The sequence below is a fragment of the Miscanthus floridulus genome, chromosome 18, assembly GCF_019320115.1.
Source record: "Miscanthus floridulus cultivar M001 chromosome 18, ASM1932011v1, whole genome shotgun sequence".
NCBI classification, from domain to species: Eukaryota; Viridiplantae; Streptophyta; class Magnoliopsida; order Poales; family Poaceae; genus Miscanthus; species Miscanthus floridulus.
The window spans coordinates 80,421,552-80,436,399 of record NC_089597.1 but is presented as its reverse complement, the minus strand read 5'-3'; the positions used below and the strand labels follow the sequence as shown (position 1 = coordinate 80,436,399).

General features: G+C 44.9%; 1 protein-coding gene, 1 non-coding gene and 1 pseudogene across 3 annotated transcripts; 2 read left to right on the top strand and 1 right to left on the bottom strand.

Moving 5' to 3' along the window:
* Positions 1-4,662: 4,662 nt before the first annotated feature.
* Positions 4,663-9,214, top strand: LOC136523972 (uncharacterized). 2 transcript variants are annotated; one of them, XM_066517470.1, is made up of 2 exons: positions 4,663-5,432; positions 6,969-9,214. In XM_066517470.1, exon 1 carries the CDS (start codon positions 4,717-4,719, stop codon positions 5,344-5,346), a length of 630 nt encoding a protein of 209 aa, XP_066373567.1. In that variant the 5' UTR covers positions 4,663-4,716; the 3' UTR covers positions 5,347-5,432; positions 6,969-9,214. The 2 variants fall into 2 exon arrangements, with proteins under 2 accessions (XP_066373567.1, XP_066373566.1); XM_066517469.1 differs by having other exon boundaries at positions 4,663-5,459.
* Positions 9,215-9,269: 55 nt separating this feature from the next.
* Positions 9,270-13,873, bottom strand: LOC136523971 (G-type lectin S-receptor-like serine/threonine-protein kinase SD2-5; annotated as a pseudogene).
* Positions 13,874-13,980: 107 nt separating this feature from the next.
* On the top strand, positions 13,981-14,052 carry TRNAQ-CUG (transfer RNA glutamine (anticodon CUG)). Its single transcript has one exon. It is a non-coding gene; the product is annotated as a tRNA-Gln (tRNA).
* Positions 14,053-14,848: the final 796 nt, after the last annotated feature.

Sequence of the window (14,848 nt, the reverse complement as noted above, 5' to 3'; positions counted from 1 at the left end):
TTCACTACACATCTCGCCAAGACTTAACATTTGTACCCTCAACTATTTGAGAGTACTTGATTTTTCTTACTCAGCATAAGGCCTATGATATTTTGCAAAATTACAAGACATTCTCAACTCCATTCCAGTGATCTATATCTGGACTGGACTTCTGCCAAAATATCTTGGATACGTAAATAATGTCAGGGTAAGTTTTTACTTGTACATGTACACTTATCAAGCTTCCAACAGCTGAAGCATATGGATCCATGTTCATTTGATCGATCTCATATCGGTTCCTGGAACACTTAAAGTTTCCAAATCTATTACCCTTGACTATAGGAGCAGCCGTAGGTTTACTCATATGCATACTTTATTTCTTTAGAATCTTTTCTAAGTATGCCTTTGTGATAGTCCTAATACCCAATTTTCTTCTATCTCAGTAAATTTCAATTCCTAGAACCAATGATGCTTCACCAAGATCATTCACATTGAAACTTGAGGACAAAACTACTTCTTCTCCAATTATAGATTAACATTACCACTAGTGAGTAGAATGTCATCTACTCACAGGATCTGGAAAATAAATTTTTAATTCTTGAACTTCGCATAAACATTATTGTCCTTCTCATTTTTCTTTAAAACCCAAACTTTCCTATTGTTTTCGTCAACTTCAAATACTACTGTCTAGAGATTTACTTTTAACCCATAAATGAATTTCTACAGGTGGTATCCCATATGTTCTTTTCTTCCACAACAAAACCTTTTAGGTTATGCCATGTAAACGTTTTCATACAAATCCCCGTTGAGGAATGTCGTCTTTATATCCATCTGATGTAACTCTAAATCGTAATATGCCAACAATGCTATTATGATTCTAAAAGAATCCTTGCATAAGACTGGAGAGAAAACTCTCATTATAATCTATTCATCCTCTTTGCGTAAAGCATATTGCTACAAGTCGTGCTTTATATCTTTCTATATTCTCTTTGGAGTCACATTTTGTCTTGTAGACCCATTAACAGCCTACTGTTTTGGCTCAATTAGGAATTACTTCTAAGTCTCAAACATCGTTGGTATTCATCGAATTCATTTTAACTTCCATAACTTGTTGCCATTTAAACGAGTAAACGTTTCTCATGGCTTCTTCAAATGAGGTGGGATCACCCTCCATTTAAATTTCTTTACTAACATAGACTTCATAGTCATCAGAAAAACTAGTTTACTAATTCTTTGAGACCTTCTAGGGCCTCAGCTACTGGCACTTTCATATGGGGCTGTTGTTGCTCTTCATTGCCAAGAGGCAATTGATTCTACAAGCTCCTGTATTACAAGATCCTTGTTAACATTATTCATCTTCTTCGAAGAGCTAACAACATGTGTTGTATTAGTCATACAACATCAACAGGTATTGAGAAACATATTGCTTCTAAGTCACTGGAGTGGGCACGTAATCCCTCTTCTCTTCAAGTCTTAAGTCTTTACATACCTCTACATACCATGCTCCCCCAGATCTTCCCATCTTTTCTAAAAATAGTGTATCTTTAAATATATTATTTTGGGTTTAATCTGTTAAAACCTCATATGGCGTTTTAAGCACCACCTTAACATCTTTGAGGCTGACTACGCTATCTTCCTGTCAGAACCTTAAAATGTCCAGGAATTTAGCTATTTCTCTGCTTAGGGTATCATTATTGTGACCGTTGTACTCCTCCAACGGTCGCATTCATCTTAATTAATCTTTATCTCACTCTTAACGAAGAGTATCTTTCTTAATTGATCTTAATATTCTCCCTCTCGAAATATGGCATGAACTTTACGGTCATAATTTCGAGAACTATTTAGAAAGCCTGTGAACGAGGAAAAACTTATAACTTACTTCATTCACGTGATTATGTAATGTAAACAAAGTTATTTCTTGGTCCATTTAGAAGTACACTTTCCTTATTTTACTTCAAGAACTCAACGAGGTCTTTTATTAACTGTACTTTTGTAAGTCACGCTTGCATCTTTTTCTTATCCTTTGATTAGTATTTACCATGATGGTGTATTTCTATTGTGCCATGGTTAATACTAGGATAGCATAAGAGCTACCCAAACTTCTCTCGCTATGTGGGATACAAAAACATATGAATCATCATAAAACTTCTCCCGCCATGTAGGATTGACTAGCATAAGTACTATGCCAAAACTTCTCCCCGTGCAGGATACATCTATATGAAAACTTAGTCATGACGACTAAAACATTCACTTATACTTTATTTTCCAATTAATCTTCTCGTTGGTTTCAATTTAATCAGAAAATTAGTAAACTAACAAAAAAAATTGTCCTGAACTGGCTTGACTCAAGCCTTTTAATTCACATACCCCAGCATTGCAGCCCATTGGCATGCAACCGAGTGATCTCGTTGGTTAAAAATAAAACATATAATATGCTTCTGCATCAATTCTACATCACCGTTGGGTAGAAAATAGAATTAATGCATAAAACTCATAAATTACCTTGAAATCTATATAACTACTCTTTAAAATTAATTTTTTCCATTGGTTTGAATTTAATTGGAAGATAATCAACATTATTGAAGCAAAACTTGATAATGAAATACATTCTTTTAGTTCAGGAGCATTTCTTGGTCCTTATCTACTCTTTGAAAATTTGACCACGTTGGTGTAAAATTTATCAGAGATTTAAACTTCAAATTTAAATTTATTATAATATTGTCATCATCAACTTTGGTCAAAAAATGACAATACCATTATCTTACTTAAACAAAAAATAGACTACTCCTCTAATTTAAATTTTCTCATTGGTTCTAATTTAATTAGAGGATAAACATAATCATAATTTACTAAATATAACTGCTCTTCAAATTAAATTCTCCTGTTGGTTAGAATTTAATTAGAAGATTATCAACATTAAACTTTGCAGCGGAAACTTAAACATAATTGGTGAATTTTACCCACAGGAAAATTCTCTTTACTAATTTTCTTTGAGCCATTAATCATGGAAAAAAAGAAAAAATGGCTCAATTCATTACTGTTCTTCGGCCCAACAGCAAAACCGGCCCAGCTTGCCTTGCGCGCGCGCGCGGCTCCCTCCTAGGCCGCAACCTAGGCCTGGGCCGGCAAAGTGGCTCGCTCGCTCGCGCCCGCCTGGGCCAGCCTCCAGCCCATCGCCTCTGCACCGTTGATGTAGATCGGACGGCCACACGCGTGCCTCAGCGGATCAAAACCGGCGACGGCGACGCTCCCCCGGAACCCTAGCTCACTCTCTTCTCCCTCCCCTTTTGGCTCAGCACAGCCGAGCGACAGAGCGCAGAGAGCCACCGGAAGAAGACTACGACGCTGTTGCAGGCCCCTCGCCGGCGAGCGGTCTTGCGGTGGTGCCCTGAGCGCGCTCGCGGCGCGGCGGAACGCTGGAGAGCCAGCGCAGCTCGGGTGGATCCAACGCGTTGGCGGGGTCTCCTCCACTTTGTCTTTCTCTTCCCCTTTCCCTCTTCTCTCTCAGCCACGACGCACCAAGTGAGAACAAGGAACAATAGTCGCTGCCGTCCATGGACGGAGGAGAGGTACGGCGCCGCTACAGGCCCTCTCACCAACACGCGCATTCGCCCATGGCCGAGCACGCCGTTGTCGAGCAGTCTTGCGACGACGCCCTCGGCGCCCACACGCGGAGCGTTGGAGCGCCGATGAGCCCACGGCTCGGCCAGTCTTCCCGCACGCCGGCAAAGCAGCGGTGCAGTCGTTCTTCCATCCCACGCACGGTGGTGCCATGATAGGTTCCTCCCCTTTCCGTCGTTTGCATTCTAGGGTTAGGGTTAGGGTTAGGGTTCAGGTTTGGCCGGTTAGGGTTTGGCCAAACCCACTGCTACTGTTTTTCTTCCCCGGATCCATCTACACGAGTTAGGGTTTGGGTTTGGGTCGATCCGAATCGGGCCGAATCGTACCCCATTTCTGTTGTTGTTCTTCCCCTTCTAGTGTTAGGGTTCGAAACCCTCTGCATCTCTTTTCTTCACCCCGACTAGGGTTAGGATTCCAATCCGAACTGGATCGAACCCTCTGCTTCTCTGTCTCTTCAATTTCTTTTTCAATTTTCTACCCCACACTCGATCTACACACTCAGAAAACCTAGCTCTGGTACCATTGATAGAACTTGAAGCACTTCTAGGCGTAGATCAGTGGGTAATACTTTGCTTAATGGGAGACTTGGTGATGTACCTCGCCATAGCGTGGCGCGATGCGCCTCTAGTTCCGTTGACGAGGTAGCAGCGTAGTGGTCACTGGGGTCTGAGTCGGGGAAGCCGTGCAGGCGTGGTCCAGTGGCGGCGACGAAGGCGATGGCGCTTTCCGTCGCTTACAGCTCCCCCTTCTAGATCGGACTGGCTTTAGGACATCACAGTGGGACTGGCGGCTGCGGTGAATCTCGTGTCATGTGCCCCAGCCCCCACCGTCCTTTTAATAGTGCTACGCAACAAGAGGCCATCAGCCACTTAGAACCGGCTGAGCGCCCCTGATCAGGACGCGGATCAAGGGCCCAATTAGCCGTTGGGCAACTGGTGGAGATCATCCTAATAGTGTGGATGCCGTGGACGTAGTGCGCGCACCGCGTGTGCACCCCACATGCTGCACTCGTCGCAGCTAACCATCTCCTTGTCGTCGTCGAACGTAACGCCACAGCAGGAGCAGTCCACCGCCCACGAGCCATCCACCCAGTCATTGGCGGGGTTAGGGGCAGGGATGGGGGCCGCCCCCGCCGCCGCCATGGCGAGATGGGTCTGCGGCGACTTTGGGCGGTGCAGGCAACCGCCCTTCATCGGCGGCGAGCGGGGGAACGACATCTCAATTCACGGGGGACCCCTGGGCGCTGCTCGCCGCCGCCACCTCCCGCGCCTCCGACGCCGTCAAGTGCCCCTCCGCGGTCTCCCAAGTGTCCCTCCGCGGAAGCAGCGCCACCTCGACGAGCTCCAGGACTCCACGGCGCTCCTACGGCGCGGGAATCGTGACCTGGCGGCGCGCGCAGAGGCCGCGCAAGGAGGGCTGGCCCTCGCCTTGCTCGCCAACGCCGTGTTGCGCGCCGAGGCCGCCGCGCTGTCCCGTCGGCTCGCGGCTGCCCGCCGCGCTCTCGTCATCCTCGGGCGTGTGTACGCCAGGGCCGCTGCTGTTGCCAGCGTCGACGGCAACTGTTGCCTCGGGTCGCGGCGCAGGGGCTGGCCCCGGCGAGCAACGACGGCGCGGGGCTGTGTGGGGGCATGGGCGGCCTCGGCGGCGCAAGGTCAGGTGGAGGTTGCGACAGCGCGGGTGCCGTCGCCGGCGCGGAGATGGGCAGTGGAAGAAGAGGAAGGGCGACGGCGGCACGTGGAAGATTGAGGCGCGGAGGCAGCGCGACGGGTGGGGAGTGAACGAGCGGCGCGTACCGACTGCTTGATGAAATGCCAACAAGAGAGACAGGGGAGGTAACGTCACCCAATTCCAGACGAGAGGTGACCATATCTATCTATACCTCCTACCCAACACAATCTCTGCGTCTGTTTGGTACATCGGCACGGGCGCGCACACACGCGACGCGGCATCGGCACGGGCCCGATCGAGGCGGAGAAAGAAAAGGCGATACCATGCCATACCATACCATACCAGCGCATACACAGACGCCGGGGGGCACGGACTTTGGCGGCCCCGGTGGCAGGGGCGGAAAAGCGCGATCGCGTGAGGCGAGGCCACCTGCATGCATTTCGTTGCGTGACTGACCCCTGGCCGGCTGGCCCTGACCTTCCACCAGGGAAGGCTCCAGCCAGAGCGCGCGGGCACGTTCGGTCGCCGTGCCACAGCTAGCGTAGCGGCTACCGGCTGCGTACTCGTACAGGTACAGGCTAGCCACGCGCGTCCGCAGTCCGCACCCCGCAGGCAAGGCATGTTGGGCGCCTCGGGATTTGTGGTGAGGAAGGATCTGTCTCGGGGAGGCTCTGCGTTTACTGCCTGTCTTTATTCGCCTTGTGACTGCCGCCTCGCCGCATGTTGGCTCAACGTCTTTTCATGCTGGCGCCACTGGGTCGAAACGTCGTTTTTGGTTTCTGGACCGGGCAGGGGCAACAGTGGGCAATGGCAGTGGCAGCGCGACTCCTGTGACTGTTCACTGCTGTTGCCTGCAGCGGCTGCTTCTTCGTCTTGGGAACCACCACTTCACGGTGCTTTGCTCTTTGTCTATGGCTAGCTTAGGGCGTCCGCAATGGCTAGCTATTTGGCTAGCTAGATGTGACGTGTCAAGGAAAAAGTAGGAGAGAGAGTTGTCACTAGCGACGAGCAAATAGTCTATCTATTTCACGTAGCCCAAGAACATATGAGAGGAGCATGTGGGTCCACTAGAACAAGAAGATATAAAATAGTCATTTCTCTTGTCTCTCACCTCCACGTCAGCTAGCTATGTAGCTAACACCATTGCGGACGCCCTTAGCTACCAAAGGCAGCCGGAACGGTAAACTTGTGCTGCAGCGGTAACTTTTTCAACGCTCGTACTGCGGAGTACCCTACTTTGTAAGTACTACTATGGCTGTATGGGCAATTGACTAGCAATCTAGCATGGCCATCGTGTCCCTTTTCTGAGCGCGGTAGAAAGAGGAACAGGCAGAAGTACAGAGGAACTCGCCTCTTGATTCAGTTCGCATTTCTCGCAACCACGGAGCGAAAAATGAAGAGCACATACCAGATACTGCTGTGTGCGCTCCGTTCTGAATCTAAGCGTATGATTAGGTTTGATTGATGGAGCGCAGACATTTTTTGTATCAGTATATAACAGCATTAGATACAGTGTCATACAGGTGTATATGGAAATAAACTGTGAAAATTCTCGAGTTCACTGACCCAAATGGCACCTCTGCAGCGCCGTTTAAACAGCCTGCACTCCTAGTATCCTACGACCTGATAAGAATCGAACTGGACAGATAATTGTTTCTTTGGTTAATGTGTTAACCTGGAGCACATTTACTACTTTTCAGGATGCTGGCATCATCTGAAGCCACTTCAGATAATTGTTTCTTTTCACCAAATCAGGTTCCTTAACATGCGTAAACTAGATTTGGTGCCTCAACAAAAAAAAGGTATAGCCACAAACAAAAAATTTCAATCTCATGCTGATTTACATCATTGGATGTTCTGTGTAAGTACATAAAAATATAGTTTCAGAAGTTCAGGTGCTTCAATTTTGTTCAATACAAGAGAGAGCAATCTGGATCTACAATCTTCGGTACCACACAGCTATTCTCAAATCCAAATATTTCCATGATAACTCCTTCTGGAATGCCAAAAACAACAGACCCAAATCAGCTCAAGGATAGCCTTCACCGCAATTGCATTATCCAAATCCACCAAACAAACTCTAGCATCTGGTCCACCCTTTAGTGCAATCTATGGCAATCCATTCACTCTCATCTGAACCTGCATGTCACTCAGCCTACTCTTCCTAAAAAAGTGGCTCATCTTTGGATCCCAACACTCAGACTTGGAACACATCCCTCATATCAAGCATCTTCAGTCATGAGGCCACCCAGGAAATCACCCAGCTTCAAACTATCCCTTGCAATGAAACGGACGTCATAAGATGGAAACCAGCAGTAAAAGGTATATGCACTGCTAAGGAGGCCTTCGAGCTTTTAAACTCAAATTTCCAGGTTCAATTACCAATGCAGGGATCCAAAAGCGTTTCATCACAGGCTATGCACATCCTCAACAGAGCATGGAAACACAAGACACTGCAACCCTGTATCAAGACTTTTCTTTGGAGACTGATCAGACGCGCAATAGCTGGTGAAAGGGCAGGAAGATACTCAACCAAAATAAGTACTGTACTACTTGTAATATCACTGAAAATGATGCACATTTGTTCTTTCACTGCACCTTTGCCAGGGCATTTTGGTTCTCTGCAAATCCTCCTATGTGTTCTTCCATACTATCAATTGAGCAGGATGAAGTACAGGAAATACTTCCAATGCTAGTAAACCAGCAAACCTCAGATGAACAGATGCAGGTCATAATCACCACTTTGTGGTACATGTGGAAAGCCAGGAATGACAAAAGGTTCAACAACAAAAGTTGGATGGTTTGGCAGGTTCATAATGCAGTGGCGACGGATATCAGTGCAACCTTGCTAACCAAGGCACAGGAAGAAGACCAAGGAACCATGGAACAACAGCTGCACCAAGATGATGATCTCAGTACACACAATCTCCAACCCACAAACGAAGGTATGAATCTATCAAATGTAGGTACCAAAAACACTAGGCTGCAAAACTACTGCAACTCAGCCAGATGATGAAAACCCAGGGAACAAGGGGCAACACTGCCCATCCACACAAGCAATAGCACCACACCGACACCACTACTATATAGGACTATGCTACTGGCAATTCTACCAGGAACAAGATGCTACTCGAATGTCTCAATCGACCCAGATCAAAACCTTCACTTACCAAGGATAGGTGGTCTTGGAGTGTTCATCACAAACAACCAGACACAGCCAACACAATCCATTTACATCCAGGGAAGAATCTCCAACGCCACTTCTGTGCTCATGGCTGAAGCAGCAGCACTTGCCTTAGCTGCAGTGGTGGCTTCATTGCTCAATCTTCGTCCACCCAATCAACAAATCAGGTTCCTTAACATGCATAAACGAGCTTTGGTGCCTCAACAAACAAAAGTGTTGTGTGCGCTACATTCTGAATCTGAGCGTACAAGATTTGCTTGATGGGAGAGCAGACATTGTTTTGTATCAGTATATAACAGCATTAGACTTGCACAAGTGTATATGGAAATAAACTGTGAAAATTCTTGAGTTCACTAACCCAAATGGCACAACTATAGCGCCGTTTAAACAGCCTGCAATCCTAGTATCCTACGACCTGATAAGAATCGAGCTGGACAGATAATTGTTTCTTTGGTTAATGTGTTAACCTGGAGCACATTTACTACTTTTCATGATGCTGGCATCATCTCAAGCCACTTCAGATAATTGTTTCTTTTCACCAAATCAGGTTCCTTAACATGCATAAACGAGCTTTGGTGCCTCAACAAACAAAAGGTATAGTCACAAACAAAAAAAAATCCAATCTCATGCTGATTAACATCATTGGATGTTCCGTGTAAGTGCATAAAAATATAGTTTCAGAGTTCAGGTGCTTCTATGTTTGTTCAATAAAAGAGAGAGTAATCTGGATCTACAATCTCTGGTACCATGAGTAATAATCACCTAAACGTTAATTGACTGCACAACGGGGGGGGGGGGGGGGGGGGGGGGGTGGACCTCATCTAGGCCCTGAAAGAATGGACTCAACCTGCGTAGTCACATCATCCCAACGTGCTGTTCGATTCGCCATCATTAGGTCTATATTTACAAGGTCCAAATCAAGCTCGGTTTCGACGCTCATTGTACCTTCAAGGATCTTGACCACCATGGACATGGAAGGCCTTCTATTGCTATCAACTTGCAAGCACCACATAGCTAGGTTCATGGTGCGGAGCACTTCATCTATATGGAATTCCATATCAGTGGAGCGTGGATCAATGAGGTTCATCAGCTGGTTGCCTTTGGCTTTCTCTTGCAGCATGCTGATGAGATGCTGGCTTTCTTCAGGCTGTGAGTAGTCCAAATTTCTTCTTCCACACAAGATTTCCATGATGACAATGCCAAAGCTATAGACGTCAACTTTTTCGGTGATGATAGATGTTAGCCACTCAGGGGCTAAATAACCCGGTGTACCTCTCAGTCTAGTCATTATAGTGCTCTGCTCACGATCAATTAGCTTGGCAAGCCCAAAGTCAGATACCTTAGCAGCAAACATCTCATCCAATAGGATGTTTTGTGGCTTGATGTCTAGATGAGCTATTGTTTGTCGGCAATCACTGTGAAGATAAGCTAATCCTCTTGCTACACCAGTGATGATCTTCAATCTGGTCTTCCAATCAAGTGGGCCCACTTGGTGCTTCGCGAAAATCCACTTATCCAAAGATCCATTAGGCATGTACTCATAGACAAGAAGCCTATGTGATTTCTCAGCGCAAAATCCAACTAGATTCACCAGATGTATGTGGTTGATGCTTCCAACAGTCTGAACCTCCATTAAGAATTCCATTTCCCCCTGATTTATGCCATCCAATCTCTTCACAGCAACCTGCTTATCACCAATATGTCCCTCAAAAACAGACCCAGATCCTCCAACCCCAATTCTCCTTGAGAAATCTCCAGTTGCTGATTTCAAACTCTCAAAACAAAATCTTTTGGGCAGCCCTGGCAATTGATCAATAATGTCTCTGTCTTGTGATAGTTTTGCACTCCTTCTTATGACAATGAGCATGGAGACAATAACTGAAGCAACAAAAGTTGAAGAACCAACAACCACAATGGCAATTTTTCCTTTTAGATAGCATGGGTTTGTGCTCTTGAACTTTAATAAATGCATAAGAACTAAAATTTCTAGAGTAACTCTGTGCGCTGATGCTTATCATTGTGAAGATGTCAGATGCAAGAAAACAGAAACCAGAAGAACTGTTTGAGTGCAGGAAAAATGCAGCCTTGCAAGAACAATCATTCAAGCACGATACTTTACAGTGCTCTTCGTTTGTTGTCCAATTGTAGATAATATTGAAGCGAGTGGTGTTGGGAATGGCAAGAAACCTTGTCTTATGGGCTGACCCACAGGATAGTGAATCTGTCAAGACGCAGCCATGATTAATCTCCCTGGGATTAATCAGTTTGAATAATCCGGATTGGCTGAGGCCTGCATCTGGGCAGCTGCACTGTCCATTTGAACAGACACCATATTCCCCACAAGCTAGAGGGTAAGAACAAGGATCAGCTAAACCAAGAAGATCTGAGCTCACCCAACTACCATTTCCCCCCTGGTATAGCCTTAAGTGTCCATCCCAATCTAGCCTCATAAACTCCAGTCCATAGGCATTCATGGGAAATTGAATGAGATAATCTGGTCCGTCTGTTCCCCTGAATGAAGTGAAAACCTCCAGGCTTCCATTCTTGAGTGCTATGTATGCTGAAGTGTTTGCTGTGATATTTCCACCAGTGGGACTTTGATAGTATGCTAGAGGAGTGTCAACTCCTGCAAATGCATACATGCCGTTGGAAAGTACTGTGAGATAGAACTTTCCTTTGGCCCAATTTGTAGCTGAGGTACTTGCTATGAGTTTCTGCCCCAAATGTAGCACCTGCCCAGTGACAAGGGTGTTAGTTGGGTGATCGAAGGACCTCCATACTTCCATATTTCTATGATCTAAGAGCACCAGATTGCCTGACCCAGTGAGATTCATGCCAACCACTGACTTGCCAGTGGTATTGGTGGACCAAACCAGTGTGCCATCTGCATCATACAGAACCAAGTCACCCAGTTCAGTAAGTTGAACAGTTGCATTCTCTTTGACTGGCCGGTCGTGGTTGGCAGACCAGACTACCTGGGGTGATTCCAAGTACAAAACAGCACCTATACTGAAGGCCTTGACAATGAATATGGAAAAGATGTAGGCATTGCAAGTGGCTGTAAGTCCTGCACAAAAGAAGCTGCAGGCAAATAAAGGAACACTGTCCACAGATGACCCGACACTAATCCTGGCGGTGCCATAAGGATGAGATAAGATGAGACGCACAGAAAAATTATCATCTGGAAACCCATTGTGGAGAATAGATGGGTTGTTTTTCCATATGGTGCCGAGCTCAGCATTAGCTAGAAAGGATTTGGTCATGGCAGTGTTAGCGGGTTTGGAGTAGATAGTAATAAGGAGGGATAAGAGGAGCAATAAGAGCTTTGAATGATACATGGCTACAGAATATATCAAACCTGAAATGTCAGCTGTTTTTTTGGTATCAAGGAAGAACAGCTGAAAGGATTGTAGTTTCAGAAAGTTTGTACGTATGGATTGGAAGAAAGGTGGAATGATCAGAAGACATGGTAATCCACCTTTGTATTTCGTATGGTAGGATGATCGTGCATGTTATTTCAGCTGTGCTAGTCTCTTAGTGATTGGGAATTGGGTTGAGGGCATGAGGCCTAAGCAGTAAGGCACTTGGTGCCATTTTAATACCAGAGCAGATGAAAGAAGGATGCAAAGGGCTCTGGATTCTTCTTCGTTTCCACCCAACTGTCCATCAAACTACAGTTCGTTGTTTAGTCAAAGGGCCAACCTGGAATCAGCCATTATTCTTTCATTGGCTAGCTATATTTAGTTAATTTTTCTAATTCTCAATATTTTCTCTCTCGTGTTGCTGTTAAAGCACATTTAACTGAACAGACATTTGTTATCATCAAGAAACTGGTGTAGAGAGTTATTGAGAAATAAAATTATTAAAATACGCTGAAATGGTTAGTGAACTTTTGCATTTTACAATAAAATTTTAAAATGTGCTTAGGAAGTTTGGAGCTGTCCTCCTAATATTGGCCTCATTGTAGCATCAATCCTTCGTTTTGGCAAACTATGTATGAGCATGCAGGGGCATAGGATGGCTAAGATCAAGGGCCGACTCTGTTTTCTAAGGGTTGTTTAGGTATATGTCACTATTAAGTTGTCAGTTTTGGAGTATGGCACTGCAGATTTTCAGAATGATTATACACTACTGCTAGGTTTGTCCACACATAATCAGGCACCGGCATCATCCTTCAGAAGCATATATCACACTACTGTACTCGTCTGACCACAAGCCGTTGACTGGTAGCTGTACTGCATTGAAGATAATAGCATGTGAGTGGTGGCACCAAGCAATTTCATAGTGACAACATAACCTACACAGTTGACTAATTCAACCAAATGGCAAGGAATGAAGGGAACAGTGATGAATGCAGCACTCCTTCCCTTGTACCTTTTATAGGTCTCAGGCTCTCAGCTTTAATCAAGACAAAATTGCTACTGTGCCAGTGTATAGTAACGCGATGGAGGCTTTGTTTTATTAAGAACATACAATGTTCCTGGCTAGGGTGCATATCCAGTCCACAGTTCAACACGGACCACACCCACCGCTTGACTGCTCCAAGCATATGCCATTTGCAACTATGGCACGCGATGGAACAGCTGTAATGCATTTTATTATTTGGAAAATGGAACACGGGGAGAGAAATTTAGGTCTGGCTTGTTCAAAGGAGGTGACTACTCCTTTCCTATCCCTTGGACTTTTCTAATGTACAGCTCAATGCTCACAAGTCACAACCACATCCTGGTGTATTGTACAGCTCAACCCTCAGAAAACCTCATTCTGATATCCTTTTCAATGGGCTGGCCTTTTCCTATCTAGTACTTGCAATCAGTTAATTGTACAAACAGGGCTAGTGGTTATCTCAATCCGCTGTTCATCACTAGGCTCCTAATCAGTATATCAGCAAGAAGGCAGCCCCTAGTCTGATTCTACGAATCCGGCTTGCCATCAAATCAGCGTATAGAACATTCATATGATCACCAAGCACCACACGACCAGCCCATCACCCATGGTGCTCGTTAACCAGCACAGTGGCATGGCAAGATGAATGGGTGAACCGTGGCAGCGAAGTGATGCCACCAGGATATCAGATTATGGTGGATCTGTAATATTACCAATAGGGGAAGGGGATAGGAAGAGGGGTGGGGGGCGGCAAAGCATACCGTCATTAGGCCTAACAACGAGGCCACAGCATCATCACTGGCACATTTCGTCGAACAGGTGGCGAGCAGAGATGGCAGCCGTGGATTTGGCTTCCAGGTCCCGGCTGGAAGAAGGCTACTCGGAAGCCTGTGCCTTTGCCGATGTACAGATACGTACGCGCTCCAGCCATTCACATCCGGGCAGGGCCCCGACCTTCCGCTCTCCGCAGTCCGCACGTCAGGTCGCAACTCCAGTCTCCAGAGTTGCCACTGCTGCGTCGTAGTCTTTCGACGAGTAGACGGCACTCTGTTCCACGTTGCTTTTCAGTGTTTTCACTGGATGCTAAATGCCATGACGACCTAACTCATATATAAAGTACGCAGAAAGTAGTAGACATCAATGGTCCCATGCTCTAGCGGTTAGGACATTGGACTCTGAATCCAGTAACCCGAGTTCAAATCTCGGTGGGACCTGTTTTTGTATATATTTCCATTTTTTTTTCTTTTGCATATCTTGCATTTTTTTTCTTTTGCATAACTTGTAGGAGCAGTAGATTTAATGATTTATATATACTAGCAAATATGCCCGTGCGTTGCAACGGGACCTATTTTTGTATATATTTCCATTTTTTTCTTTTGCATAACTTGTAGGAGCAGTAGATTTAATGATTTATATATACTAGCAAATATGCCCGTGCGTTGTAACGGGAGAAAAAAAAACTATCAAAAGTTCAATGAAAACGATAATGAGAATGTTACAGTTGTATTTATTTTTTACACTTTCCATAAATTTAATAAGAAATAGTTTATTTATTTTATGATGATCATGACATCTATGATATAAGTTATTAATATTGACAATAATATGATAGTGTCTATTATGTCTGTTTCAACAGAAAATATAATCTTGATAGATATTTTTTCTTACTTCATAAGGCATATAAATATTTAGTGTTAAATATACCATAATTTTAGTTTTCATACTACCATTGTGTTGGTAGAGTTACATATCTAGGTACGTGACTTTTATTGAGGACCCATAAAATATGTAAGTCTATTAACTGATCCAAGTCGGTAGGAGTTTCGTGTCAAGGATTAGTCTATCTGCTCATGAATATAATAGAGATCTCTCTCATTTCCACATCAAGAATTGCATTGGTATATGCATACAGCTTGGAGATATATTTATTTTTATTAGACTGGATAACAAACTACTTAAAATTTTAGTTCATCGTTTGATTAGTTCGACTATCGGCTCATTCAAATTCTA

Bases quoted from the DNA above. Each gene is read 5' to 3' on its own strand.
- LOC136523972 (XM_066517470.1), top strand. From the start codon at position 4,717: ATGGGGGCCGCCCCCGCCGCCGCCATGGCGAGATGGGTCTGCGGCGAC.